Genomic DNA, 27,130 nt, shown 5'->3' with positions numbered 1-27,130 from the left:
AAATGCTATGCAATCTCCATGAAGTCAGTGGGATTTTAAGAGATTTACATTGATGTTTTATTTGACTCAGTGTTTTGGAATATTATTTTTTTTATTATTAATTTTCTTGCAGCAGAGGGGGAATGGAAGAGCGTAAAATAACTGTTTAAACAAAATTATTAGTGAGCATTGCATAAGGATGGGCCCCATAAGTCATAGGGTCTTGGCTCATGAAGTGGAATCCAGCCCTATACAGTGCAAGGAAAGACTTATTTCCCTCAGACTAGGATCCACAACAGCTGCTATGTTGTGTATAAAGTCTCATATATTGTTTACATTAAAAACAAACACAACAAAATCCACCCCCTCTCCCTACCCTCCCCCACGATTCCCTCCCCCCACACACACAAAAAAAAAAAGTTCCATATTCTAATATCTTCCCCATCTTTGGTTGTGGCACACAATTGTGGCTACATGTTGTGATTCACAGTCCAAATCTCTGATCTAACCTTGAACCACAGAATGGTTGAAGTTGGAAGGGGCCCTCTCGTCCAGCCGCTCTGGGTTTGAGAAGCAGAGTTACCCGGAGCAGGTTGCCCAGGACCTCGTCCAGTCAAGTTTAACTATCTCCATGGGTGGTGACTCCACAACCTCTCTGGGCAACCTGGTCCAGTGCTCTGTCACTCTTGCAGTATAAAAGTGTTTTCTGACGTTCAGGTGGAACCTCCTGTGTTTCAATTTGTCTGTCATCCCTTTGAAAAAAGAGCATGAACTGCCCTTATCATAAAAACTAAAACAAACAAACAAAAGCTAGCTGACAGGTCTTCTACACTGGCTTGCTGCAGTGAATACTTACTTAGGACATATTTCATCACTAGGATGTTCAAACCCACATCTTCCACTTCCCAGGAGAATGCCACAGCTACTTCTGAATAAAGGTTTTCCGGAGTGATCCGTATTCTACTTCACTTGTTTAACTACTCAAGTAACAGCAATAATCAGTATTACTATTCAAAGTTCATTTGGCCAGAGAAGCGGTGGAAGAAAGAGTATAATTCTGAAGCCCTGCGATGAGGGCACTCATCTGGGAAGGATTCTGATAGTTTTTTTGCAAGGACTGATTATGCATTTTTGAATGACTCTTAATATAACGTGCTCTCACTGTGGCTCCCTCTCTTTCATCCAATGAATCCTGATTTATTTATTTATTTCTAATAGTACCATTGTTTTACCAGGAGTTAACATGTCCCTTGCTTTAGAATAGTTGTTATCAAGGAGTCTGTGGTAATCTTGGGAGCTGTGAGGGATGTATGTTTAAACCTCTTCTGGCTGAAAGGCATGGAGAGCCTACTTCTCCTGTGTCGTCTGAAGCCATGTAAAACCAGGCACCTCTTCTAGTATTGTGGTTTTGGTGTGTGTGTGTTGTTGTTGTTGTTTTTTTTTTTTTTTTTAAATCAACAAAAACAACAACAAAAAAAACACCAACAAAAAAGATGGGGGGGAGGGCGAGTTAAAGTAGGAGCATGGGTGAGCCAATGTGATGGTGCATTGAAGATTTTGAGGCTTGAATTCACTTTGATGTAGGCATTTCTGGTTGACCCAAAGTGAAGTGTTTGTGTGTCTCACACACAAACAGCACAGAAGCAACTCTCCTTTTCTGGGTTTCTTTTTTTACCAGCTTGCATGGTTCCCTGCAGGTAGCACTTGTGTTGCAAATCCCATTTTAAGATACTTAGCTTTCCTCAGAACACTGTGTATGGTGCTTAGGCATTTAACTTAAAGGCCCTGGGTATCACAATAAATAAGTCTCTCTGGCAATGCCTTAATTCATGAATGCAGGAATATCCCTGGGTTTGGAGGTGTTTGGTCCTGCCTTGATCACACAGTCGTCTCTTCCTTCCTGTAGGTGGGTTCTTATGGGCGAAAAACAGCGCTGAGGCATGCTCAGACCGGGTTTCCAATTTAAATGAGCAAGGGACCAGGGCTGTTAAGACACGAAGTGGCGTGCTGCGCTTACCACTCTGTGTAGGTGCAGTCTTATTGAGGAAGGCCCTCAGTTTCCACAGTACATAACTTTCCATTTTCTTGTACAGCTTGTTGCTGAATAATGATACTAACTTTTTTCTCAAACCTCAGTCTCAAATTACAGTTGAAACAAATGTGTGATTTTAAAAAAACAAGACTAGCTTAGAGTTTTATAGATGTAATAGTGTAAAAATAATAATAATAAAAAATAATTTTATATTGACAAGAATATTTATTTAAAAAAAATTCACAGCCTAAAATTCTACATTTGAAAAATGTGTAAAATTTCTCAATTTATACTTACTCTAATAAACTACCATTCTATTAAAAATAAAAAAGGTATTATTTTATGGAAGATACAAAAGCATCTAAAATGTGTTTTTATTCCAGAGTGGGGGCGGGGGGCAGAAAAAAAGAAAATTGGTGGGTACTGTTTTGTGTGCAATTCCCAAGTATATTTTAAAAACAACATTGAATTTTTATAGCCAAATTATATTTTCTGCTAACAGGGAGTTGGGGAGGGATGAATAATAGAATGATTGACAAATCTTTTAGGGCCTGATTTTACAAGATGCTGCGCACCTCCTGATTGCTGCCAATCACTTTCATTTTCTTTCAGTCGATCCAAGAACATATGGCATTATTCAGATGGTGCTGAGCACCTTCAATCACAGTCCTCATAATGCCACAACATCCTCATTCTGTGCAAATGTGAGAATTGCTGTTGACATTTTAAATTGGGGGGTTATTTGGTCTTTGTCTGGACAAACTCCCAGCTGATATAAATGGATGTTCTGCCTGAGGAGGGATTGCAACAGTAAACAATAAATAATCAATTTTATAAGCCCTATTGTATATACGCAAACTATGTGACGTATCCATTCGGTTCATAAAATTCTTTTCCTCTTCCACTTTTATTTGATGGGGGAAAAAAATACTATTCTTGTGGAGAACTGAAGTTTAGTTTACTCTCAGTGCAAATTTTGAAAAGTGGAAACTCTGGATGTTATGTGCATAAGGCAGTTGATTTAAAGAGATCAGAAAGATGTTTAATTTAAAAAGAAAAAAAAGAAAATAAATTTCAACATACTGATTTGTCCTGCATTACAGTTACCTGTAGAGAACCTCTAGTCATGTCTATCTGTTTTTGATGCCTCTACAGAATAACTGTCCAGCATCCTCTGCCCAACCAATCAGAATGTAGGAAAATCTACCGATATGACGGAATCTACTGTGAATCTACCTACCAGAAGTATGTTGAAATCTGTGTGAGTCTTGCCTCTAGCTCGTGCATTTAGTGCTCGTGCTCTCCCGCTATTCAAAAATTACACGTGTGTTGAAACCGTACACTTCTACTCGCGTGCAAAACCTCTACAGCAGGGACAGAAATACGTTGTTTAATTCTTTGGAATTGTGCTCTGAAAGCTGAAAAGCAAATAAAAACCCCTATGACTTTAGTGTAAATCTCTTAGATATGCTTCTGTAGAGTGCAATAAACAAGAATGTATACACTAGAAAATCTAGGCAAAACGTATTGCACAGGTGCTTCACATCTTAGGGATTTGAAAGGTGTGTTATGTATAAATTAGCTGTCACTTTTTTTCAGTCGTGTAATGGAATGATGAGTTGTAATTTGCATAATCCTTTAAGAAGTCAAATTATACTGTCATGTAGCAGACTTAACATGCTAGCTAGGATTTCATAGCTTTGCAGCTAATTAGTATGTACCTTACAGGACAGTTAAATTGAAGTTGAGTCCTCTTGCTTTGCAGTCATTTGCCTTTGTCCCTTGCCCTAACAGAGCCCGCTTTTGTGCGTAACTCAAGATCGTTACTGGTGCTTCTGACAAAAGTGCTGTTGCCGTGGGCAGGCAAATGCTATGTGCTTGGCTTCTGTTACTTTTGCAATCAGTGAAGTTTCTATTTTACTGTAGTAAGGATTTAATCATCTAATTTCTGCATAGAATTGAAAAGTATATATTTGACAGGTGTGTGGTAGATTATTTTGTATTAATATATTGCAAATGCATTATGAATTTTCTGTTATCTTGCTGGATTTTGAAACTGCTTTCTGTCACTTAGTGTTTACTTTTCACACTCCAACTATATTCTTGTTTTATATCCGAGTGCTATCATTGTCATCTTGTACGTAACAGATTTAATTTTGCAAACCCCCCTTAACTTCTAAAAATCAGTTGTACTCTGCATTGCAACAACATGTTTCTTTGGCAAGGCAGTCATACTCATTATAAATTTTTAGGTCATGTTCTCTCATCCCCTCTTTTTGTTCCATAACCTGCTGCTTGTTTCCTGAATGTTTTCTTTTAGTAATGGGTACAACTACATCAGTAAAAGCTGTTACTTCAGTGTAAATGAAGAGTATCATTCTGGTTTCCAGAAGTGAGAGGAAAAGGGAAATCTAGATTTATCAATATAATTACAGCATCAATGTAACTTGGTGAGCCAAAATGAAAATCTGACCTCTTGCTTGGCTTTTTTGTGTATGGCTACTTTTGGTGTGACACATGATTTATTCATGATTTTACATTGACTTACATGTATTTCTTGCACTTTCTGAATTTTTGATGCTTTCCCCTTCTATCTCTCCAAATAATCGCAGTGTCCAGGGTGGCTGACGCAGTCCAGACCTAGCATGGTTTTAAATGTCACCATAGAACTTAACTTCAGTGGTTTTACTTTTCTTGTAACTTCAGTTCAGTAAGTGTAAAAATGCATTCATTTTTTAAATGTATGAAGCAGATTTGTTGTGCACTATTTATATCAGTTTTTAGAACAACTTCAAGATTTTGAAACTTCGTGGAAATAAGAAAACTTGGCACAGTTTGTCATGAGTATTAAATACAGCAATGGCTTCACTGAACACTGCAAAATAGTTGATTATCTTAATTTTTTTTAATTAGGTAGAATTTATAGTCAGAGTAATTTAAAACAGCTAGCTGTTCTGACCACAAAATGGAATGCTAGATGTTCACTTATAAGTAGGTGTACAATTGCAAAAAGGCATTAGCTAAATAGCTTTCCAAAAAAAGGCAAAATCAGAAATTAAGACTAGTGATGAAAGTGTTTGGGTTTGACATCTGTTTTGTCGTACCTGAAATGTGAATTATGAAGTATTATAGTCCAGTTCACCTAACTTGTAAAAAGCATGTATTATTTTGGAAAACTAACAGCCAGGTCTTCCTACAGAAAATATGAAATGTTTTTTGGTTAGTGATATTTTCTCTCAGTACTTCTTTCCACACTATTGAAGTTCTCTGAGGCATTCTTTCTGTCTTCTTCTCAGTGGATGTCTTTGGTACATTTCCCCCCAGTAATTTATTTCCAATGCTATAACAACAATCAAAACAACAGCAAAAAATCAAGCTATTTTCATGACACTTTTAAAACTTATACTTTAGTGCTATAAGACGTGAACATTTTTTACTAGATGTTCATGTGCATCTCTTTTATGCAGGCTCAGTCTCTCCCCTGATTAGACTGGGGAAGAGAGAATGGATGTAAAAAGGGCACTGGTCGTCAACAGAAAGGGCTGTGTGACACTCCTTTATCCTGTATTTATCCAGGATACTCCTGTATCCTTTATCTGGGCTGGACACAAAACAGCAAACTACTTATTTTGAGAGTCAGAGGAATTTTAAGGACTGGCCATATGGAGTAGGACAGGACAAAAAGTTGTCATTTGGAGCTTGATTGTTTTTTCTCCAAACTATTTTAAAAATAAAAGGAGTATTATGCAGAGAGCCTACTCTGGATTTATGCTTAACCATGTACCTACTAAAGGTATTTTGTGTAAACCTACTTAGCAGTTGAAATTGAGGTATTCTGATCCTTTCTGTAAAAAATTTGAAAGGATCATACCTTGATCTTCTAGTCCAAAAATACTTTTCAGAAAACATTTGGGAAGTAACCTTTTTAGTCAAATCTTAGTGCTAATACATACTATAAAAAGAGTTCTGAAAGGTGTAGATTAGTAAATACATTATGGTACTATAAAAAAAAAAAAAGTTGCAAAAAGCTTTTTGTGACACAGGTTCCTGAGGAGCTGGACTAATGATTACATTAGCTAATATTACATAAAATAGACAGAATAATAAATATTTTAATACAGATCCCTCTAGGCTATTTATGGTCCTCATGCAATTCAGTCTCATAGCTGTCGCTAGATATCTGGCTTTTGAAACTGTATTTATTCCCCCACCTCATTGTCCACCACCTTGGTCGCCATGCATCTATGTTGTTTTAGGTCGCTGAGCATGTAAATATGCTTTTTAAAATGCTGTAAAGTAGGCTTGAAAATAATTACGAATTGTTTCTGTGTTCACTAGCAGTAGAGACTAACACACCAAGCATTCATAAAAGATTTTACCGTTGTGTTTTTTGAAGTAAATGACATCTCTTGAGCTATAGAGGTAAAACCAGAGGCCTGTCAGTAACTGGCCTGAAATATGGCTGTCCATCAACTACTGAATATTTCCCCTTTTCTTTTCCAGTCCCCACAGCTGTAGCCAGGAATGTCCAGACTCTTCTTCTGTGATGTCAAACAAAATTGTCAATAAAAAGAAGTATTTCTTGTTCAGTTCTAGCTACTTCGCTATAACCTGCCATGGTTTTTCCCTCTTGCCCAGGCTGAAAATCCTTTCTTCTGCTTGCACAGACACCTATGGTTTTGCACTCTTGTTCACCTTTATGGAGTGTCAAACAGTGAACAAAGCCCAGGTAGATGATCTCCAGAGATAGCCCAAGAGGAGCACAGCTCCCGGCACATGCTCCGGTTTCATTTGTTGCTAAATTACAAGGAGTAACGGTGTGTCAAGAATAGGGGTTTTTTGCTTGTCTGCAGGGAGTCTCTGTTGTGTACAAGCAGAAGATATCTCAGGGTTTTGTTTTTTTTTTTTTTTTTCCTGAGCCTGGAAGTTATTCCATTCATAAAGTTGGCCCTTCAGAGTATCACCTGGGTCATGAGGGGAATCAGTTTGGTGGCTGTTATGTGCTATCTCCAAAGCAAGGCTGGAAGAATCATCTCTTCCTCATTTCTTTCTGTCCATATTAAGTAGACTTAAAGGTCATGTGTCTATGTGTCTCTTAGAGCATAGAGAATAAGGAATAATTCTACAGTAAGGTATTCTTCTGAAATCAAGAGCATGGAATAAATATGTAAGGAAAACACCTTGCTCGTTTAAATCCTGGAAATATAGCTATGGTCTTATTAGTTCTTTTTTCCTTCATTTCTTTGCGAGTTAGTGAAATGAGCATGGAACAGAAGGCTCATTGATTTCAGTGTAAGAAGTGGAGCAATTTGTCCTGGAAGGTGTAGTTTGGTCATATAAACATTATCATAGAATCATTTAGGTTGGAAAGGACCTTTAAGATCATCAAGTCCAGCCATTAACACTGCAAAGTCCACCACTGCCATGTCCCTAAGCACCACATCTATGCGTCTTTTAAATACCTCCAGGGATGGTGACTCCACCACTTCCCTGGGCAGCCTGTTCCAATGGTTGATAATCCCGTGAAGAAATTTTTCCTAATATCCAATCTAAACCTTCCCTGGTACAACTTGAGGCTGTATCCTCTTGTCTTATCACTTGTTACTTGGGAGAAAATTCTGACCTCAACCTCTCTACAACCTCCTTCAGGTAGTTGTAGAGAGACATAATGTCTCCCTTCAGCCTCCTTTTCTCTAGGCTAAATAACCCCAGTTCCCTCAGCTGCTCCTCATAAGACTTGTGCTCTAGACTCTTCACCAGCTTCGTTGCCCTGCTTTGGACACACTCCAGCACCTCAGTGCCTGTCTTGTAGTGAGGGGCTCAAAACTGAACAAGTATTCAAGGTGCGGCCTCACCAATGCCCAGTACAGAGGAATGATCACTTCCCTAGTCCTGGTGGCCACACTGTTCCTGGTACAGGCCAGGATGCTGTTGGCTGTCTTGGCTTCCTGGGCACACTGCTGGCTCATATTCAGGTGGCTGTTGACCAACACCCCCAGGTCCTTTTCTGCTGGGCAGCTCTCCAGCCATGCTGCCCCAAGGGCTGCATGGGGCTGTTGTGACCCAAGTGCAGGACCCGGCACTTGGCCTTGTTGAACCTCATAACATTGGCCTCGGACCATTGATCAAGCCTGTCCAGATCCCTCTGTAAAGCCTTCCTTCCCTCAAGCAGATCAACACTCCTGCCCAACTTGGTGTTGTCTGCAAACTGACTGAGGGTGCACTTGATCCCCTTGTCCAGGCCACTGATAAAGATATTAAGCAGAACTGGCCCAATAGGGAGCCCTGGGGAACACCACTTGTAACTGGCTGCCAAGTGGATTCAGTTCCATTCACCACCGCTCTTTAGGCCTGGCCATCCAGACAGTTTTTTTTATCCAGCGAAGCATACACCCATCTACACCATGAGCTGCCTGTTTCTCCAGGAGAATGCTGTGGGAAATGGTGTCCAAAGCTTTACTAAAGTCTAGGTAAACAACATCCAGAGCCTTTCTCTCATCCACTAAGTGGGTCACCTTCTCACAGAAGGAGATCAGATTAGTCAAGCAGGACCTGCCTTTTGTAAACCCATGCTGACTGTGCCTGATCACCTGGTTGTTCTGTATGTGCCATATGATGGCACTCAAGATGATCTGCTCTATAACCTTCCCTGGCACTGAGGTCAAACTGATAGGACTGTAGTTCCCTGGATCCTCCTTCTTGGCCCTTCTTGTGGATGGGCATCACATTTGCTAACTTCCAGTCAGCTGGGACCTCCATGGTTTGCCAGGGCTGCTGATAAATGATGGAAAGTGTCTTGGTGAGCACTTCCACCAGCTCCCTCAGTACCCTTGGGTGGATCCCACCTGGCCCCATAGACTTGTGTGCGTCTATGTGGTGTAGCAGGTCTCTAACCATTTTCTTTTGGATTATGGGGGCTTCATTCTGCTCCCCTTCCCTGTCTTCCAGCTCAGGGATCTGGGTACTTGGAAAACAACTGGTCTTACTATTAAAGACTGAGGCAAAGAAGGCATTAAGCCTTTTCCTCATCCTTGGTCACTGTGTTTCCCCCTGCATCCAATAAAGGATGGAGATTCTCCTTCGTCCTCCTTTTGTTGCTCATGGATTTATAGAAAGTTTTTTTTAATTGTTTTTTACGGCAGTAGCCAGATTAAGTTCTAGCTGGGCTTTGGCCCTTTTAATTTTCTCCCTGCATAACCTCACAACATCCCCATAGTCCTCCTGAGTTGCCTGCCCCTTCTTCCAAAGGTCATAAACTCCTTTTTTGCGTTTCCCCTGAGTTCCAGCCAAAGCTTTCTGTTCAGTCAGGCAGGTCTTCTTCCCTGCCAGCTCATCTTTCAGCACACAGGGACAGCCAGCTCCTGTGCTTTTAAGAGTTCCTTCTTGAAGAACATATAGCCTTCCTGGACTCCGCTGCCCTTCAGGACTGCCTCCCAAGGGACTCTGTCAACCAGGCCCCTCAACGGGCCAAAGTCTACCCTCCAGAAGTCCAAGGTGGCAGTTCTCCTGACCCCCCTCCTTACTTCTCTGAGAATTGAAAATTCTATCATTTTGTGATTGCTGTGCCCAAGATGGCCTCCAACTATCACGTCATCCACAAGTCCTTCTCTGCTCACAAACAACAGGGTCAGTGGGGGCTCATCCTGAGCCTATAAATGCTAAAAACATCCAAACTTAAGAAACCAAAAAAAGTTCCCCTTGGGCTATTTATTGACTCAAACCCATAAATATTTGTACAACTGAGAAAAGGAGGCACGATGCTAAACCATTCCTGTCAGCCTCTAAGGTTGAAATTGAGATTTCTTTATTTATCAAATGGCTAAAACAAAGACAGAACTGCTTTGGATGTCCAAGAAGTCTCATGGCCCTGGTAGACAATTCAAATGAGCATATAAACCTTTTAATAGGACAAATAGCTCTCCCAGGGTTTCTAGTGCGGGAATTCAACCAGATATGGAACACTGAAAGATAAAGGCTTTCTTAGGGTGGTTGAAGTATTCTGCAGTGCTTATCAGCACCTTAATGTGGAGAAAGCAGTAAAAGACTTGCAGAGGAGGAGCTAATAGTTCCAAATAGAGATTCACAACTCTGTGGAAGTGGGTTAAAACCCCCTGCTGGCTCCTCTGCGCCTGGGCATGCTGGTTTGGGTCAGTATAGCCATTTAAGCAGCACAGAGAAGTTGATAATGGCTGAGAGGTCACTATCTTTTTTTTTCTTAGTGGTGGTGTTGCACATAAATTGCCTTAGAAAGATGTAAGACTTTTCTGACTTCCTGTTTGTATATCCTGACTCATCGTATAGCTGAGGAAAAGAAAATAATTGTTTGAAAACAATTATTTTAGCTGCAGGAAAAAATGTAATGTAGGACAACAGGACTGTCATTCAAGCTAATGCTGTAGGGTACACAGGCTTTTTTTTTTTCCAACAATGACTTCTGTATCCCATCTTTAGGAGTTAACCTAAGAGAGAACATACTGAAGAAGCTGCTATGTAGTTTGATCTACTCTAGTGAAACAGGAAGGAGAGGCCCCCATCTTCTTGCACAGTGGATCTTTCTTTGGGAGGGGTGGGGGGTGGGGTGTTCCCTCACTTCATATCTTGATTTTTCTCCTAGAAATGTGAATTTAATAGGTGTATTTGAAGAAGATTCGATGCATCTCCTCTTCATAAATTTGACCTCTTCTTAGAAAATACTGAAAGCTAATATCCTAATTCATTCTCCATCAGCAAATGGCAGAGAAATCACTGCTAAGTCATGTAACAGGCCTTTTAATATAAATCACCTGATTCTTATAGTCTCAGTGTGAGGCTGCCTGTCAAAACTTTATCCCTGTTACAGCTGCCTACATCTGCTCTCACCTTTCTGTAGCGTGGAGCATATCTGCAGGTTCTCTGTGCTGAGCTGTTCTAGATGTTTTTTGCAAGAAGAAAAACGAGTTTTTAAGCACGTTTGAAAGACATCCAAAAGCAAGCCAACGTCTCTTTACACGTAAGATATGAGAGCGGACTTTCTCTGTGTAAGAAATGAGATTAGCTGTGCCACTTTAAAATGATTAATGATCACTGGCTAACATTAAGTTGAACATCTAATCCTTGGCTGATTGGAGCATTTGAGAGAACAGCACTCAAACCCCGTAATTTTTCAATAACAGAAATTTTGTCATATTTCTATTATGAGACAGTTAGATGTTGCACTGTCTTTAACATTTTACTTTGAGATTAATGGAACGTAGCCTGAATAGAGAATAGGTGCAATGTATACATGCTACCTGAAAATTTTCTTCCACTGAATAATAAAGGACAATGTTCACGTTTACAAAATCCTATTCAGTTTATAGTTCAATACAAATTTTGAAGATTCACTTAAGCTTTCCAGTATCTAATTGTAATATCTATCCTGAGTTTAATCCTGAAGTGAATTTGGTATTGGTCAATTGACCAATTAGGCAATTACCTTTTTGCGATCTTGCACGTAATCCATGTTAAACTGGCTGGATCTTCAGGTCCCTTAACCACACCCTTTCAATAGGATATTAGTCACAGTCTGCTAATTCCCTGCTAAAACGGGGGTTTTGATATTGTACAGAAATTGGTTTTGCATTTCATTTTCACTTCAGGTATGAAGGGTTCTTTGTGTTTTGTGTTGTTTGTTTTGTGGTTTTCTGTGTTTGGTGGCTGTGTTTTGTTGTTGGTTTTTTTTTTTTCCTGAGTCATGTCAGTGGTTTCAGAAACGGAGAGATCAATTCACATTATCTGTGACTGAGCTACTCTGTGTATTCAGCAAGGTTTCACTTTTCCCATGCTCTTTCAGTAACTCACTGCTTTGCAGAAATACAGAGGCAATAATACCAAGTGTATCCAAAATATCACTGGGGGAAGCAGTGAGCAAGGTAACAAGTTCTTACTAACAGTTTATATGATCATTCCACAACTTGGGGAAAGGGGAAATAATTATCCCCCAAATATAAGGAGTTAGGCAAATACCTGCCCTAAAGGTTACGTAAGTGCTGTGGGTTGCAGTAACAAAGCTATGCTGAAGCATTTTAGGTATGCTTTTGAAAGGTAGAGTTCAAACTCTTTGCCATCTTTCGATTTAAAAGAACAATAAAAGATAGTAACACAGTCTTGCAACTTCTGGTTGGTTTTAGAAGGAAAACGCTGATTATAAGAACTTCAGAGGAAAGAAAATCCTGCCTTTCTTTAGATGAACTGTATTTACTGTTAGTTGTTAATTATATTGTTACCTTGTTTTTAGTCTGACGTTTTCGAACTTTTATGTAGCAGAAATGTACCGAATCCAGCATTAAGAATCTGAAAAATCCACCTTTAGCATTCGTGATACTCCTCAGTTCTTAATCCCCCTCCCCCCATTTAGATATTTGTAGACAGTAACCCACTGATCATTTATCCTCCTCTTTGGCACAGATTTCTCATTCTTAGCAAGGCAAGTTTTCCAGAATTTGAATGCTTCTTGTAGCTGTTTGATGAAGTCTTTCTAGTTTGAATACTAGTATAGTCCATTAGTTGTTCCTGTGGAAGTGCTCAGGGATCACCGATACAAACTAGAACCCCATTGTCGCGTGCTGTTTGAAATGGAAAGATTCTCTATCTCAACATCGGTAGTGATTTTTATAATCCTTTCCTATTGCTACTCTGTGTTTGCTTCCTTGTACATCAAAGGATCTTTTTTGCTGCTCTAGCCAGGGTATTGCACTGTAGGCTAATATTAATTTGGTTATCCACCATCATCCATATGCCTCTTCCTAGGTTATTATATTGTCTTTGTTTGGAATCTGTGCTGTTAGTTACTAGATAGACAGCTTTGTGCTCAGCTGTGTTAAAACACATTTTATTCAGGTGAGCCCAGACTGCCATGCAATCTATGGAACTGACAACTCCCTGGTATTTACCATTTTATTATCTTCTGTGTCATCTGCAAATTTTACTGGGAAGGATTTTATGTTTTCTTTCACATCGCTGATTTATTCTCCTGCACAGGTACTCCGTAGGGAATAAAGGGCTCAAGGAGTTCTTTCCCTGCATGGAGTACTTGGGGTAGACCTAATCCATATTTCAGAGCTGCTGGTCATAATGGCTGGGAGCAGATTAGGGGCTGCCGGCACTGATGAGTTGCAACCAAACAGGGGCCGTGAGTCATGAGCACACCCTCTTTACTTGCAGCGTACGAGATGGCTGCAGCCTTTCTTTAAAAATAATGTGAGGCTTGTTTTGCATAGTGATTCTTGTTGAAATACAGAAGACAATTCTCCCTTGAAAATTTGTGTGTCCGTAGTGATGGCTACTAGTGAATTCCCTTTTTCTTTTTTTTTTTTTTTTAAAAAAAAAGGCTGTTTCTGGAAACAAAGCCAGTTTTTTTGCAAGTGGTTAGCAAATTCAGTGAATGTGTTTATCCAAAAAGAAGGGCAAAGAGGTGGTTTTTGGTAACCCTGAAATCGTTCATGTTAGTTTTCTTCCTAAATGGAATTATTTTTAATTTCATTTCCAAATGATGCTTTTATTTAGAGCTAAATCTGCTTTTCAAATTACTAGGAGTTTAAATAATGAAGTCATCAAGCATAATGTTTTATTGAAAAATGAGTTTACAGTTTACCAGAAACGAAGCTTTTGGATAACACTTTGCCCCTCGTTTTTCCTCTACCCCACAAAAGGATTTCTTTGAGCAAACCTCAAAATTGTGCTCTGAAGATTATTTTTTTTTTTTCATGAAGTTGGCCACTTAGCAGACCTGCACAGCATTGTATGTTGATTAAGTTTAAGGCTTACATTAAGTTGTTTAATTCTTACATTAAGTGTATTAATTCTTCCACCTAGCCATAGGGCGTCATGGTGCAAAAATGACACAACTCCTATTTGATATCCCGATGCAGCAGTATCACTAAAGTCCTGACTTATCTATGACAAAATTATTGACTTTCTGCTAAAATTCCTTTATGATAGCAGTATCTGTAGTCAATCTGAAGTATTTATACTGATTTGATTTCCGTTTAAGACAAATACCGCTCTGATTAAAACATGCAAAGATTTATCAAAGTCTGCATCACCTCAAACTGGTATATAGAAAACAAGACTTGCATTACATTTTGTAAAATTAATTTTTTTAATACAACATTTTTGTCAGGGGTTCATGGTCTTAAAGTTCCATGTTCATATACATGCATGTACATATATGCACATACATACATGCACCTTTGAAAAGAAAGAAAATACAATAAATTTAGGGAAAAAGACAATGGAAGTGTAAAGCCTACTTCTGCCTGAGTGCAATAGGAAGACGATCATTTTTAGATGTAAAACAATCCTGTGGCAGTGTTTTTTTTAAAAAAAAAAAAAATAAAAAAAAACCAAACAAACAACAAAAACCCAATACCATATGAACCCAAGATTACATAATTAGGATTTCCCCTAATTTCTGGTAAATAAGGGAGTAAATTTCTTGTAAATACCAAACAAACAATCTGATCAACAGTAAGGAAAGACACAGTCTGTCATACTTAAAGTTTTCTGCTCATTCAGCAACAGGCAACTCATGAAAGTAGATACCTTTGTTATAGTTGCATTGAACTTTATCTTACAGTTTCGTAAGTGATGTTGGGTCTGTGCCATCTTTGAGATTGCAGACTGTGATGCAGAGTAGTTTAGGATGCTGTATCGTGTACCATTTAATCAGGCTGCACTGTTTAGAGTATGTGTTGTGTACTGGGAATAATTTGTGTGTAAAGTCTTTCCAGCTGCATCTACATAAAAGGTGAAATTCCCCTATCTCCTCACAAAAGTCAGTTAAATGTGCTGTGGGGAACGGAGCAGCAGTTGAATGAATTAATTTCGTGTAGCTGTCCGTCGCTGGCTGTGACGCTGCACTCTGCTTCTTCCACAGCTGACTCGCAGCCAGGGCCCGTACACATCTTCGGAGTTCTCGGGCTGCTGAATTTTTTTTGCATTGATCAATTGTCTCCTTGCCTGGAAGTGTCCTGTATAGTTTTCCATCCCTTTGCTAAATTCCAGTGACTCGTTTACATGCCTAGGGCAGAAGGTCCATAAGGCTCGCTACTGTGGTGGACTTTGCTACCTATTAGTTTTACATTTGCTACCTATTATTTTTACCTTTGCTGCCTCTAAGATTGGATATCATCACAGCGTTAGGAGAGGGAATGCTAGCACTGTCCCCTTCTGCATATCCTCTCATGTAAGCTACTGTACATGCTGCTTCACATGGCTGGGGGAGAGGGGCTGTTGAGGGCATTTCCCCTTTCCCCGGGGAAAAACCTGCCATTTCTGAGTGTACTCTCTGCTGGTGATTCCCAGTGACGTGCATATAGACAGCCCAGGCAAAGGAAGGCAGCGCAAAGATTTTTTAAGCTGTAAAATGGGTTGTGTAACCCGTCACACTGCAGGGTGCAATGAGTTTGGCAGCCTGTTAGTCCTGGGGCCATCTGGAAGCACTCCAGGGTCACAAAGCTCCCTGCGCTAGGCTGTAGACTAGGCAGTCTATCACCTGTACAGTCAGTGACCAATACTGATCAATGTATTGACCATAACTGTGCTTTGGTATAGCACGTACCATTGCTTTGTCTAGCAGTGTTTTCTTTGCCTCAAGAATGCTGCCATACTCTACATTTTGAGCTGGATGTTATCCTGAAAAAAAACATTCATATTTTGCTAACTTGGCAAGTTGAATTGAGAGGTTTTTGTTATTCAGTAGAGATAGAAAATGATCAAAATATTTTGAGTGAAATACTGAGCCAAGATTAAGAGCAGACTACAAGCCAAGTCTGTAGTATATTTGGTATAGCTTGGTCAATTGGAGGTATTTAAGTGGTGTAGTATCCCACTTGGACAAAGCTGCATCAGCAGAAACCTCTATAGCAGATACTATTTTACTTGCAAAACTGTTCTTTTACTGATACTGCTTGTTTTGCTAATAAGTGGTGATTTTCCTGTATGAGTCCAAAGCAGACCTTTGCTGATATAGCTGATTACATGCTTAGTGCCTTGCCACTGTGGTGTACCAAGATTGCTTTATTGGCAAAATGCTCCTAATGCAGACCTCATCTGATTTTAGTCATTCACTTTTCCTGATTTCAAAGCTCAACAAAATAAGACTGCTATTGTAGAATTTGAAGGGATGTTAGTCGTTCCACGACTCTGTAGTGAATAATCACTGGGATAAAGAGACCCAAGAGCTGTACTGCATTTAAAAATCAATCCTATTTTTCATAATATAATTAAGTTTTTTGTCATTTGAGATATTCCTGTTGTAGACTTGAATTAAGGGTGAGAAATCTAATCTTCTGAGTTGCTTCACATATTTCACTTTTGGTCTTCATAGAATCCTGCTGGTGGTGTGATTTGCCTGATTAATTGTGACAGTGCTAGCCATACTGAATCCCACATGGTTGAGTTCCTTTGCCTTGAAATCAAATGATGTAAACGAAAACTTTCCAAAAGTATTCTGAGCTTATTCACCCCCTCAAAAATCTCTCCACCAAAACTGAAGCGAAAGGACTGATGATCATGACCTAGCCAGGCACAATGCCTTGCTCTGCATGCTTTCGGCAACACCTAGATCTTATGCCTAAAGGAGCGTTTTATGGTTATCCTAGCAGGACACCTTCTTGCTTCCAGGGGCAGCAGCATGCTTTTGGAATCTCTGCATTGCTGCTTCCTTACTGGTGATGGTTATGTTACATGCAGGACCCAGCGGGACAAAGAGAGGCAGTTCTGATTCATATCACCCTGGGGAGCATCAGGCATGTATCCAGACCATGCATCAGCATCTATGGTAACTGTGGCATTGAAATTGCTAGAAAAGGCACAGAATCAGATAATCGTCCATAAAAGAGGACTACTAAATGGCTGCAAAGTTCACAGCTGGTAGATTCATACCTTATGGGAGCATGGTACTGTGTAACAGGCAAAATCTATTAAGTTTACTAAACAGGTTAAGGCAACTTCATTAGATAGGGTTTTTCCTTTGTTGATGTTGGCTTATTTTTACCTCACCTTCTCCCTAAATGTACTTGCAAGTTATAAACAGATCTTCTGTGAGATATTAAAAGAAGAGCAAATCAACTGCTCCAGGCCTAGGTTGTCTCTTGGAGGTTAAACTGAAATTTAATTGACATTGTCACTAAGTGGAATGAAATACGTTCTGGAATGTCAAAAATTACATTAACTTCTCAGACTATTGTACACTCTGAGTTTTTTAATTTCCTTTGCTTAGATACTTTGATGCATTCCTGCAGCAAGGCCTCCCTCACAAGAGTAAAAATAGTCCAAGCAATGAACTATGCATCCTTCCCCTTTGTTTACACCAGATACCATCTATTTTAGGTTGAAAACCAGGAATAGATCTTCTCCCTTAATTTCAGGGAGAGTCTGCTCTTAGAATTTTTTAAGAATTCATAGGAAAGGTGAATAAATGTCATGTTTCACAGATGTTCAGATCATTTCTATACGGGAATTGGCTGACCCTTCAACTCACTGGTCCTTATTAGGGTAAGTGCCCTTTTCCGCAGCAGCAGTTGAAGGAGGTGGAGGGCTCCTCTGAGCTTCCAGGCTTGTACAGCCTCCTCACCTGGGCGCTTTTTAAAGGATAGTTAGTACTGGCCATAAGCTCTTGCAAGCATCTTGGTGACATGGCAGCAATATGCTCATGGTTGCCAATGGGAGGTTTCTTGTTTTCTTTTACTTGCTACTGGAGAACACCAAAGTCCTGATGCGAGTGGTCTCGCTCCTGGCTGCCTATGAACACTCTTCATCCATGAGCTTTTAGGATGTTTGCAATAATTTGGAGTGTAGCAGAAAATGCTATTCATTTCAGGCTCTGCAAAGGGGAAATAGGACTTTACAAGGGTTCCTCTGCTCTGTGTGTTCTAAGTGTGTTTACTCTAAAGTTATGGTGTAAGGCTTATCTGTTTCCAGATCTATATTTGATAAGAGGTGATTTGGTGAAATATATTAAAATTCATTTTGGCATGTAGCTTCTTCTAGATTAACAATTGTGTATTGTTTTAACTTCTTCCACGTGCTTATGGAAGACTATCTTGTAAGTGTCAAAGTAAATAAATAAGTGCTTACTGATGGTCATCATACCCTTCCTGTTTGTACCTACAGTACCATATTTGTGGCTTTGCAGACTGGCTTGCTTTGATGACTCTTATGTGTAGATATTTTTGATTGACAGATAACTAAATTCAGCTTGGATGACCAAATCCAATGTATGCAAATATCAGCCCTTTTATTGTTGCGTTTAAGCAAAATTTTACATTAGAATGAAAAACATAGTTTGAGTTGATATGGGTGTTGCATATTGCATAAGGTAGCAAGATGACATCAAGAACAGAAAATTATATATTAGGCCAAATGCAGTAGTAACTATAAACAGGAAATTACTGGGTTTTTTGCTTCCCTTCGTGCTTACGTTTTGATACTGAAGTTCTCCCCATCGCTAACCCATATTCCTGTTTATTCATTGCTATCCCCATAGCTTCCCCTGTCACTGCTTGTGATCACTGTTCCTTAACCTCCAGCCTGAGAAAGACGGGTACATTGTTTGTTATGGCAGGCACACCAGCACTCCGTGGAGCTGTTGGGAACACCTGGGTACGTAGATCAGTGCCTGATACTGGTTTTAACGTGCCCATTGCTTCCAACGGTGTTTCTCCTGGCTTGAGGCTTGTGTTTGGGAGACCACAGTATGCATTCCAGATGGCACCGCAAACAGAGGCTGCCAGGGAAAAACAGGTAAACATAATGAAGCAGGGAGGTAATTGGGGAACTGTATTGCATAATTTGATTATGGTCTCGGATGCAAGGGACTCAAAAAATACTAGTTAAAACATAAATACTGGTGTTACAATGTTTATTATAGAGTAGTAAACAATCCATTCAATAAACATATGAAACTTTAGGTCAGAGCTGTAATTTACCACACTGTTGAAGAAAAAAGTTCTGGTAGAATGAACTATCATGCTATTGCTTACAGATTTTTTTTTTTGGCATGTGGATTTTTCAATGGTGTATTTGAAAGCAGATTTAGACTATTAAAGTCTTGCTGTTTTTTTAGCGTCATTTTCGTTAGATGAAAAAAGCCTCGATTTGTATATGTAAAAAATAATTTTCTAAAAACATGTTCTACTGTGTGATACCAGTTTTTATACATGCACAGTGTTTTTTCTCTGAGCCTTTTTCTTTTTTTAACCCCCTTGCCCATGTCCTCACCTTCTTTCAAGAACCATTAAGAAAAAAGTCTGGATACCTTGAATAAATTTTTTTTTTTTTTTTGTCATTTAAAGCCTTCCATGTCTTTAAACCCCAACAAACTGCTTACTGGCTCACCAGTATTTCTTCAAAACAGAAAGTGGTTTGACAAAAATTCTATTTTCTTTCAAAGCACTGGTCAACTTCTGTTTTTCAGCTCCTACCAGAATAATCAGGTGGCTTTTTCCAGAAATTGTTTTTTTTAGATTGTCAGAGGAAGATTGGTTTTAATATAAATTCAATATAAGATCTAGCTTCCTTGAGATGCATGGGTCTTTATTAGATAGTAGCTGCTATTACCTTTAACTACTTCAGTTGCCATAAGACTTGTCTCTCATTTGCCTTGTGCCTTGTATAGTCACTAACTCTTGCATGCATAAAATCCTGTCTAATTGGAACAGTAGCATTTTACATCTACTGCAGACTCTCTCTTCCTAGCTACATGTCATCATACAGTGTAAAATAAAACTATATAAAATATGTACAGCATATGGATCAAAGAATATTTGTGACGGAACGAAATTCACTGTTTGTAATTTAGAAATTCAGTGTAAATACATAGTTATTTAGGAAGATTACCCTATGGACATGTGGCTCTTATTGGGGGGTGGATCACCATATGACTCTGTAGCTTGTCCTAAGTAGCTAATTACATCTGCACACAGGTATGAGTTTGGTTGTCATGCTGATGTGCATATATTTATTCGGGGATGCACAAACACATAGAACAGGAAAGTTAAATCATTCCCATTTGAGTCAGAGCATGCCTATAGGAAGAGCGCTCAGAGGTGTGGAAAAAAAGAGCACACGTTAACTCTGAGTCCTTAAAACTGTAGAGCCAGAGACACTGGCTTGAGTCACTCAGTCACCGGCCTTGAACTTGGGAGGGTGAATGGATAACATGTTTACTGAGACAAATGAAACTTGTTCAAGGTGCAGGAGCGGGGTCCCTGGTTTGGTGAAAGTTGGTTGAGGCAGAAGAAATGTGGCTGAAGAGAAGAGCACAGGCAGAGGCTGATTGCTGGTGGTGGTGGTGAGGGGAGAGAGGCATATGCGAAGGGGAGAGCCTTCACTACTCAAAACCCAAACAATTCTCATGAGTGATGGGGAAACTGGAGAGACATATTGCCAATTGCTTTGTGTGCTAGCGAAAGTAAAGGGTGCTTGTTTTTTGGAACCCGTGGAAATATACGCATAACTTTAACTTTTACATATGCTGGAAGGGGCTGAGCTCAAAACCACCAGGGCTAGAGCTCTTCTGACGGCTGGAGAACAAGGCCAGCATTGTCCTGTAGGAATAAAGTAGGCTGTCATGGAGGGAGAACCAGGAAAACCAATGCCTAGTCATTGTGCCAGGGAAATCACGGAAGCTGGTGATACAGTTTTCTCAGACTAGAGAAGGCTTAAAAGCTTACAGAGGTAGTGAAGCCCAAATAGCTAGATGAGTCAAAAGGAGTTAGGCGTCAGAGGGAAGATCTGTTGTGTGCCAGCTTACTGTTTAGATTTTATGGATCGGTCAGGTAAGCTGATTGTGTGCTGACTGCAGTTGTAATGTTTCTGGAAAAGTAAACAAGGCCTTTGAGTTCCCTGTTCATCTAGAAAATGCATATGGAGAGATTTAACTGCTCTGTGCAAGTAGCTAATTGCATTCTCAGTGGCAGAGTCAAGGGGGACACGGCAGAGGAACACTGAGAACACACACTTCAGTGCCCCTTCCATAATCAAAAGTGAAACACTGTTTTGTGACTTCTCTGGGGTATGGGGATTTTTGCTGTGGGGTTTTTCTGCGGTTCTTTTGGATGAAGAAAGGTTTCCTCATTGTGTAGTGCACTTTTCTTGCTTCCATGTAAGGCAAAAAAATGTAGGCCTTTGAATAGCAGAAGGCTACCACTTGTTGTTATTAGTCAGATTTAAACACAAAGCTTACTTATGTTTACTGCTGAATGCCTGTGGCTATTTTTTGGTTAAATAATCAGGATTTTGGTAAAACTCCATTGTCTGGTTAGAGGCTAGAATCAAATAATGATCTTTAAAAACAGAATTATTGATTTAAAAATTGGAATCTGAGAGATACAAAAACAGCTTTTTGTGACTTCAAAATTGGGATCCCATATACTCCAGTCACTAGAAGATGTAGAGAGTTTTCAGATCTAGGTGTACTTCTTTTCTATTGAAACATTTTAGGACAGTAGGATGGAATCTTAAGCTTTTTTCTATTTTTATTTATTTTGTTTTTCTAGACTTTCATTTTAATGTCAATGCCTGTTGTTGCATCATTAACGTTCTTTTATTCTTTTGTCTCAGAAATGTGTCCTAAATGTGCTTTTATCTCTCCTTGTTACTGCTTGTAAACCCTGTAGTACTTCACCACTGTGGCACAGCTAATGCTCTTTTCCCTTGCTTAAGCCTACTGCAGTCTCTCTGGCCCCGCCGTCAATCACCAGCTGGATGCTGAGACAAATTTTTTATAGCAGCTTCTGTCAGTAAAGAGAAAATATTTTGAAAAATACAGTCTAAAAGCTGAATGTCAGCCTGCTGAGTGGCCTGGTTAAACAGGAGAATTGACTCTGCCAAGTTTTTGCTGTTTAGCTTTTTTCTTAATTTAAAAAAAAAAAAAAAAAAAACCACCAAAACCCCCCCCCCCCAAAAAAACACCAAAAAAACAACAAAAAGTGGTTTGAGGCCTAGCCCAAATAATAAACAAAATAAGACTTTTTTGGCAAGGACTCATAATTGACTAGCTTAGTAAAATTCTTAAGCATCTCCCCTACTGTTTTTGTCTCCACCTTTCCCGTCCCTGTAACATGGAAGTTTTCAGTCTGTTTTGGATGTCACATGGAGGAGTAGCAAAGAACCCGTTAACTCCAGTAGCTCTGTTGGACCCCCTGTTAGTCCCCTGCTTTGCTTTCGTTTTCAGCGAAATCTAAATGACTGTAAAAGTGTGGGGTTTTTTGAGGCTAAACCAAGCAATACTCTGTCTTTGCAAGAAGTATTCCAAAAGAGATTCTGGATGTCCTGAACGATTGCACTTAATCTTTTATGATCAGGACAAAACACGCTCAAAAGATGTGGATAGGCAAGAAGCAGCATACTTTTTTAAAACTGCTTTGAAAAAGGACGGTGGAAGCACGTGGCATAATGCATAGTAAATCTTGTATTAGAAAGCCGCAAACCCCTTGTTGAGAAGTTGCATTGGTCTCTTGAGCCAGAGAATATTGCTGTCCTGCAGATATATTGTTGGAAGCTGCATTGAGAAGTGCAGCCTACTTGTTAGTTGATAAATAGAGATTAGAATCATCTACTAGGCTATTTTATGGTGCTTGTTAACAATATTTACCTTCCTAAATTGATTCAGTATAATCCTTGCGATGGCTTTACCTCCTTTCTGGAAGACATATAGATAATGTGGTACTTATATGAAGTCTTGCATGTCACTGAAAAGCTGCTGTATTTCCTCAGTTGAATTGTGCGGCAGGATTATATTAACATAGATTTTGGAATATTTGAGCTCCCATAGGGTATGGTGTGTGGTTGATATGACATGACTTCCCTTCAACAGTTGTTTTAATAAGATATCCTTCATATAATATATACCAGGCTGAAAGGCATAACTGAGTGAGTTTAGTAAGAAACACTGTTGGCAAAATTCTTCACTTTCATCTTTATCTGATTAATTCAAGGCTGAATGTTACAGAGAAAGTATTTTTAACCTAGCATAGTATTTGGTATGTTTATTTTTTTTTAAAAAACAACCAACCAAACAGAAAAATCCCAACCAAAAACTCCCACCCTCAAAAAAAACCCCTTTTTTATTATTTAGTACAAGATAATTTTTAATAAATTGTTAAACTCATTGCAAATGTATGTGCATTTACACTAGTTAAAACGCATACTGCTTAAAATATCTTCTCACTCCTTCTAAAAACTGCTTTAATAATACATTAATTAACACTTCTGTAGTACTTGGCATATTTAACACACAAGATAATTTACAGTTCCTAATATTTTAAACTGTGTATTAAAAAGCCTAGCATTAACGAACAGAAAATCCACTGAATGTGAATATAGCGTTAAATGCTAAACATATAATTTACATGTAGCTTGGTCTTTAATTTATTAAAAATAGATATACTTTAATGTCTTGATAATACTGCTAATGTTGTTTGAATTATTATTAACGTTTTTTCAAAATCCTGCTGATGGGTTATTCTTTTTATTATTACCATGCAGAGACTTAATATCTAATAACCCCAAAGTTAATTATTGGTATTATATAAAAAAAATAATTTCAGATTTTATGGAAAAATATTTTATTTTCACTTTTATCTATTTTCTCCTTGCCTCTTTGTATTGACTAAAAAATATTCGGTAAAATTAATATCTGAAAATTCATCTGTATGTACTTGCATCAAAAAGCTTTGATTGACTGTACTTGAGACCAGATTTCAGATATAGACAGATTTTTACTGTCTCTTGACTTTATGCTGCAGGGAAGAACTTACTACGTGAGGATACTAAATGGCTTGAGGATTTGGTAATGGGATGTGGAGACCTTCACCTTAGGTCACTGGTATGAAAGTAGCCCAGGTGGGTGGAAACTAAAACCCATTATCATCTGATGGCTCCTGGATGGCCTCTGTGAAATGAGTTGGTGGTCCCAGTCAACTTCCTAGTAGAAAGACGTCAATATTGCAGAATCATCATCACAGTTTTTGCAGATTGGGACCCTTGCTGGAACTCCTTGCAGAAAAAACAGCGGCCGGAGTGGATTTGGGCACTGAATTGCCCTCTGCACCTCCAGTGGTTTGTGTAGGACAGGCAAGAAGCATAACTGTGTAACAGAATGGAGAAACCATTGGCACTTGTTAGGCCAGATCTGCCTTGTAAATACACTTCCAGAACTGTTTAGCTATGTTTGGCTCTTACTGTCATTGCTTACAAGGCACTTCAGAGAAATGCTGCATGCTCTGTGTAAATAAGTGGAAGGTCTGGGGAAAAAAACAACCAAACAAAAAAAACAACCAGAGAACTTTTTACATTAGTTAACACGAAGCCTGGAGAGGCTATAATCCTGGCTGAATTTTCACAGTTGACTCTCAAACTAGCTGGTTGAAACCCTCAACTTCTCTGCCTGTAACTTTGCCATCAGTCTCCAGTTGGTTTAGTCATCCTGGTACTAGAGGAGGAAAGTAACATATTACTGTCAGAGGCAGTGAAAGACTCTTAATTGTAGTCACTGTATAAAATCAATGCTCAAAATCTAATTGTTGTGGTGAACGGCAAAGCACACACTGTTTTCCAACCCACAGAGAATTGCTCTCCTCTTACAGCTCTTATGCATAGTGGCCTGGGTGTCTGCCTTGAACATGGTCCTGATTAGCTAATGAAGCTCACCTGGCCAGATAAATGCAGCCTCATCAGGTGCACTCTGCTTTTTTGCTCAGGAAGTTGAAGGAAATCGCTTTCTCTTTAGAGTCTTCTGGAGAGCCAGCCTGTGGGATTACTGGTCTCCATTACTACTGCACGCTCCCAAACAGAACTAATTCTGATTTTTCTATACGTGGGCCAAGGGGCCACACTACTAATGAGAAAGACCATGTTCCCATCAGGTTGTGGATACCTCCAGTCACACTCGCATCCGCTGGGCATAACATCATCAGTAAGAGAAGATACTTCATCCTAGAAAAGTCATGGGAGCAGGGAGCAGAGTGGCTGGGGTATTTCACCAGTTACACTGCAGTACACTGCACTTCCTGCAGTTTTTGTTGTCTCATGATTATGGCAAGGTGATACTGGTGTTTCAGTTTCATTCACGTGCCTCGAACTTGGGCTGGGTACTAGTGCACACTAGTGCTCCAGTGCAATTGCTTTAGAACAAAGACAGAAACATGTATCATGTTTCTCATCAAGTTCAAGCAAATATTTATTTAAACTACAGTAGCCTCTTCTCTGATAAGTTGAACAGTGAATTAACTAATATTAAGATGCTGGGCAGCTTTCCACTGGATATGTTAAACGTTGTTTCTAAACACACAAATATGAAGGGTTTAGAGTCGCTATCCCAAGAGCCTGTATAACTCAGCATATTCTGTATGCATCTTCCCTAAGAAACAGATCAGATGCGTAACATCAGGCTGTCTGAATACCCTGATTTCCTTAAGTATTCAGTGAGAATTTACAGATATTCAGTTATTTGACTTTTCTCTGTTTGTTAAGATAGCAATGCATGCTTCTTTGCAGTGAACATTGTTTACAAAATTGCTGGAGGATTTTTTTTTTTTTCCTCGAGAATAGTTAACAAAATGAAAAGTTCAAAATGGAGCATATGGTACTGTTTTAAAAGTACGTTCGCCTACAATAGGCAAATAATAATATTCATTATACCTGCATCTATTTTGAGATCAGTAAGTATCAAAGTTCTAATAAAAGCCCCACAAAGCTTGTGTATTGTGCAATATAAGATGCTAACCGATTTGAATGTTCTGTTAAAACATTATGATGTAAACCATTGCAGGAGGCTTGAACCTGAATATTATCTTTTCAACACTAATGGGGAAAAAATTGGATTCATTTGTTGTATAGCAATCTTTATTAGCTGAATTTCTAAATAACGGCATATTTAACCAGATCTAGCTTGATAGACACTCATAGGGTTTTTTAGTCATGGTTTGTTGGGGTTTTTTTAATGAAATAAAAACAGTTACATCTGACAAAAGGAACTCTCTGATAGTATTTAATATTATCTGGTAATTCTAAATTTAAAGGTTTGTGCATGTTTACCACTGTGGCTTTGTTTTTTGGCATGTGTAGTTCCAATTCATAGTTACCAGAAATCTTTCTATCAATTTGCTTTTTCCTACTGTGTCTTTTCAAAACACCTAAACCTAGTGCTGTAACTGTGGATGATGATCTAGGGACTGCAGGAGTTAGACAAGTCACAGTAGAGGTTTGTAACTTCTTTTAATTTGCTAATCCATGCATGGAACAACATTTCCAGCATTACCCAGAGATTAAGCCCCAGGGCCAAGGGCAGGGCCTCAATTTTAGTTTGCTAGTGATAGGCATACTGTGGTTAGAACTAGGTCTCTGCTGCGGACAATACCAAGCCTTTTCAATTTAAATTTCAATAACAGTAGCAAAATATTAAACATGGAGAACACGAATTAAAAAAAAAAAACAAAACCAAAACAAAACCAAAACAATCCAAAACAAAACAAAAAACCAAAAACCCGAAACCAACAAAACAAAACCAAAAAACAACGCAAACCACCCTGTCTTTGCATTCAGTCATTTCCCTGGATAAAGTATACGATGTAATATTGGAAATGCAAAAATTGTTACTTTTTTTCAAAAATGGAAAGAAATATAAATGAATACAGTATGTTAATTTTATGGAAAATATTTATTTCTGAGGGTATGATTATTAATGAGCAAAGAACAAAAAAGATAATGATTTTTGTGTAGATGATTGCATTAATGTTTAGCAATGTAATAAGTACTGCACTTCAATATAATTTTTTAATAGATTTTTGTTTACTCTGATGATTAACTGGTAATTCGTTCACATTAAGTTGGCTGTTTTTAATGTAGGTCACAGGAATGGTAATCACTTTATTTGTTGATAGTAACTTTATGAGAGTAGAAAGACTTTGGAGCTGTAGATTCAAAGTATAACATACTTTATTTAATAAATAGACAATAGCTTATTATAAATATTCATAAAACCTCTTAAAACTGCAGAAAACATACCTGGTAGCATTCAGATTTTTTTAAAATTGCTTCCTATTTGAAATGTATATTTTTTTTTAAAAAAAAGGAATATAGGTATATATGCACACA

General features: G+C 38.8%; 1 protein-coding gene across 6 annotated transcripts in view; it reads left to right on the top strand.

Moving 5' to 3' along the window:
- Positions 1-27,130, top strand: part of NPAS3 (neuronal PAS domain protein 3) — a 625,871-nt gene that overhangs the window by 83,365 nt on the left and 515,376 nt on the right. For 3 of the 6 annotated variants that reach the window (XM_063333307.1, XM_063333309.1, XM_063333311.1), the window contains one exon: positions 3,167-3,256. The exons of the other annotated variants lie outside the window; for them this stretch is intronic. In XM_063333307.1, coding sequence (XP_063189377.1) covers positions 3,167-3,256 — 90 coding nt within the window. The remainder of the gene's footprint in view (positions 1-3,166; positions 3,257-27,130) is intronic. 6 annotated transcript variants of the gene reach the window in all.

Source organism: Chroicocephalus ridibundus, chromosome 4 (genome assembly GCF_963924245.1).
Source record: "Chroicocephalus ridibundus chromosome 4, bChrRid1.1, whole genome shotgun sequence".
NCBI classification, from domain to species: domain Eukaryota; kingdom Metazoa; phylum Chordata; class Aves; order Charadriiformes; family Laridae; genus Chroicocephalus; species Chroicocephalus ridibundus.
Note: the sequence above shows the minus strand (reverse complement) of the source record. Positions and strands in the feature narration are given on the sequence as shown.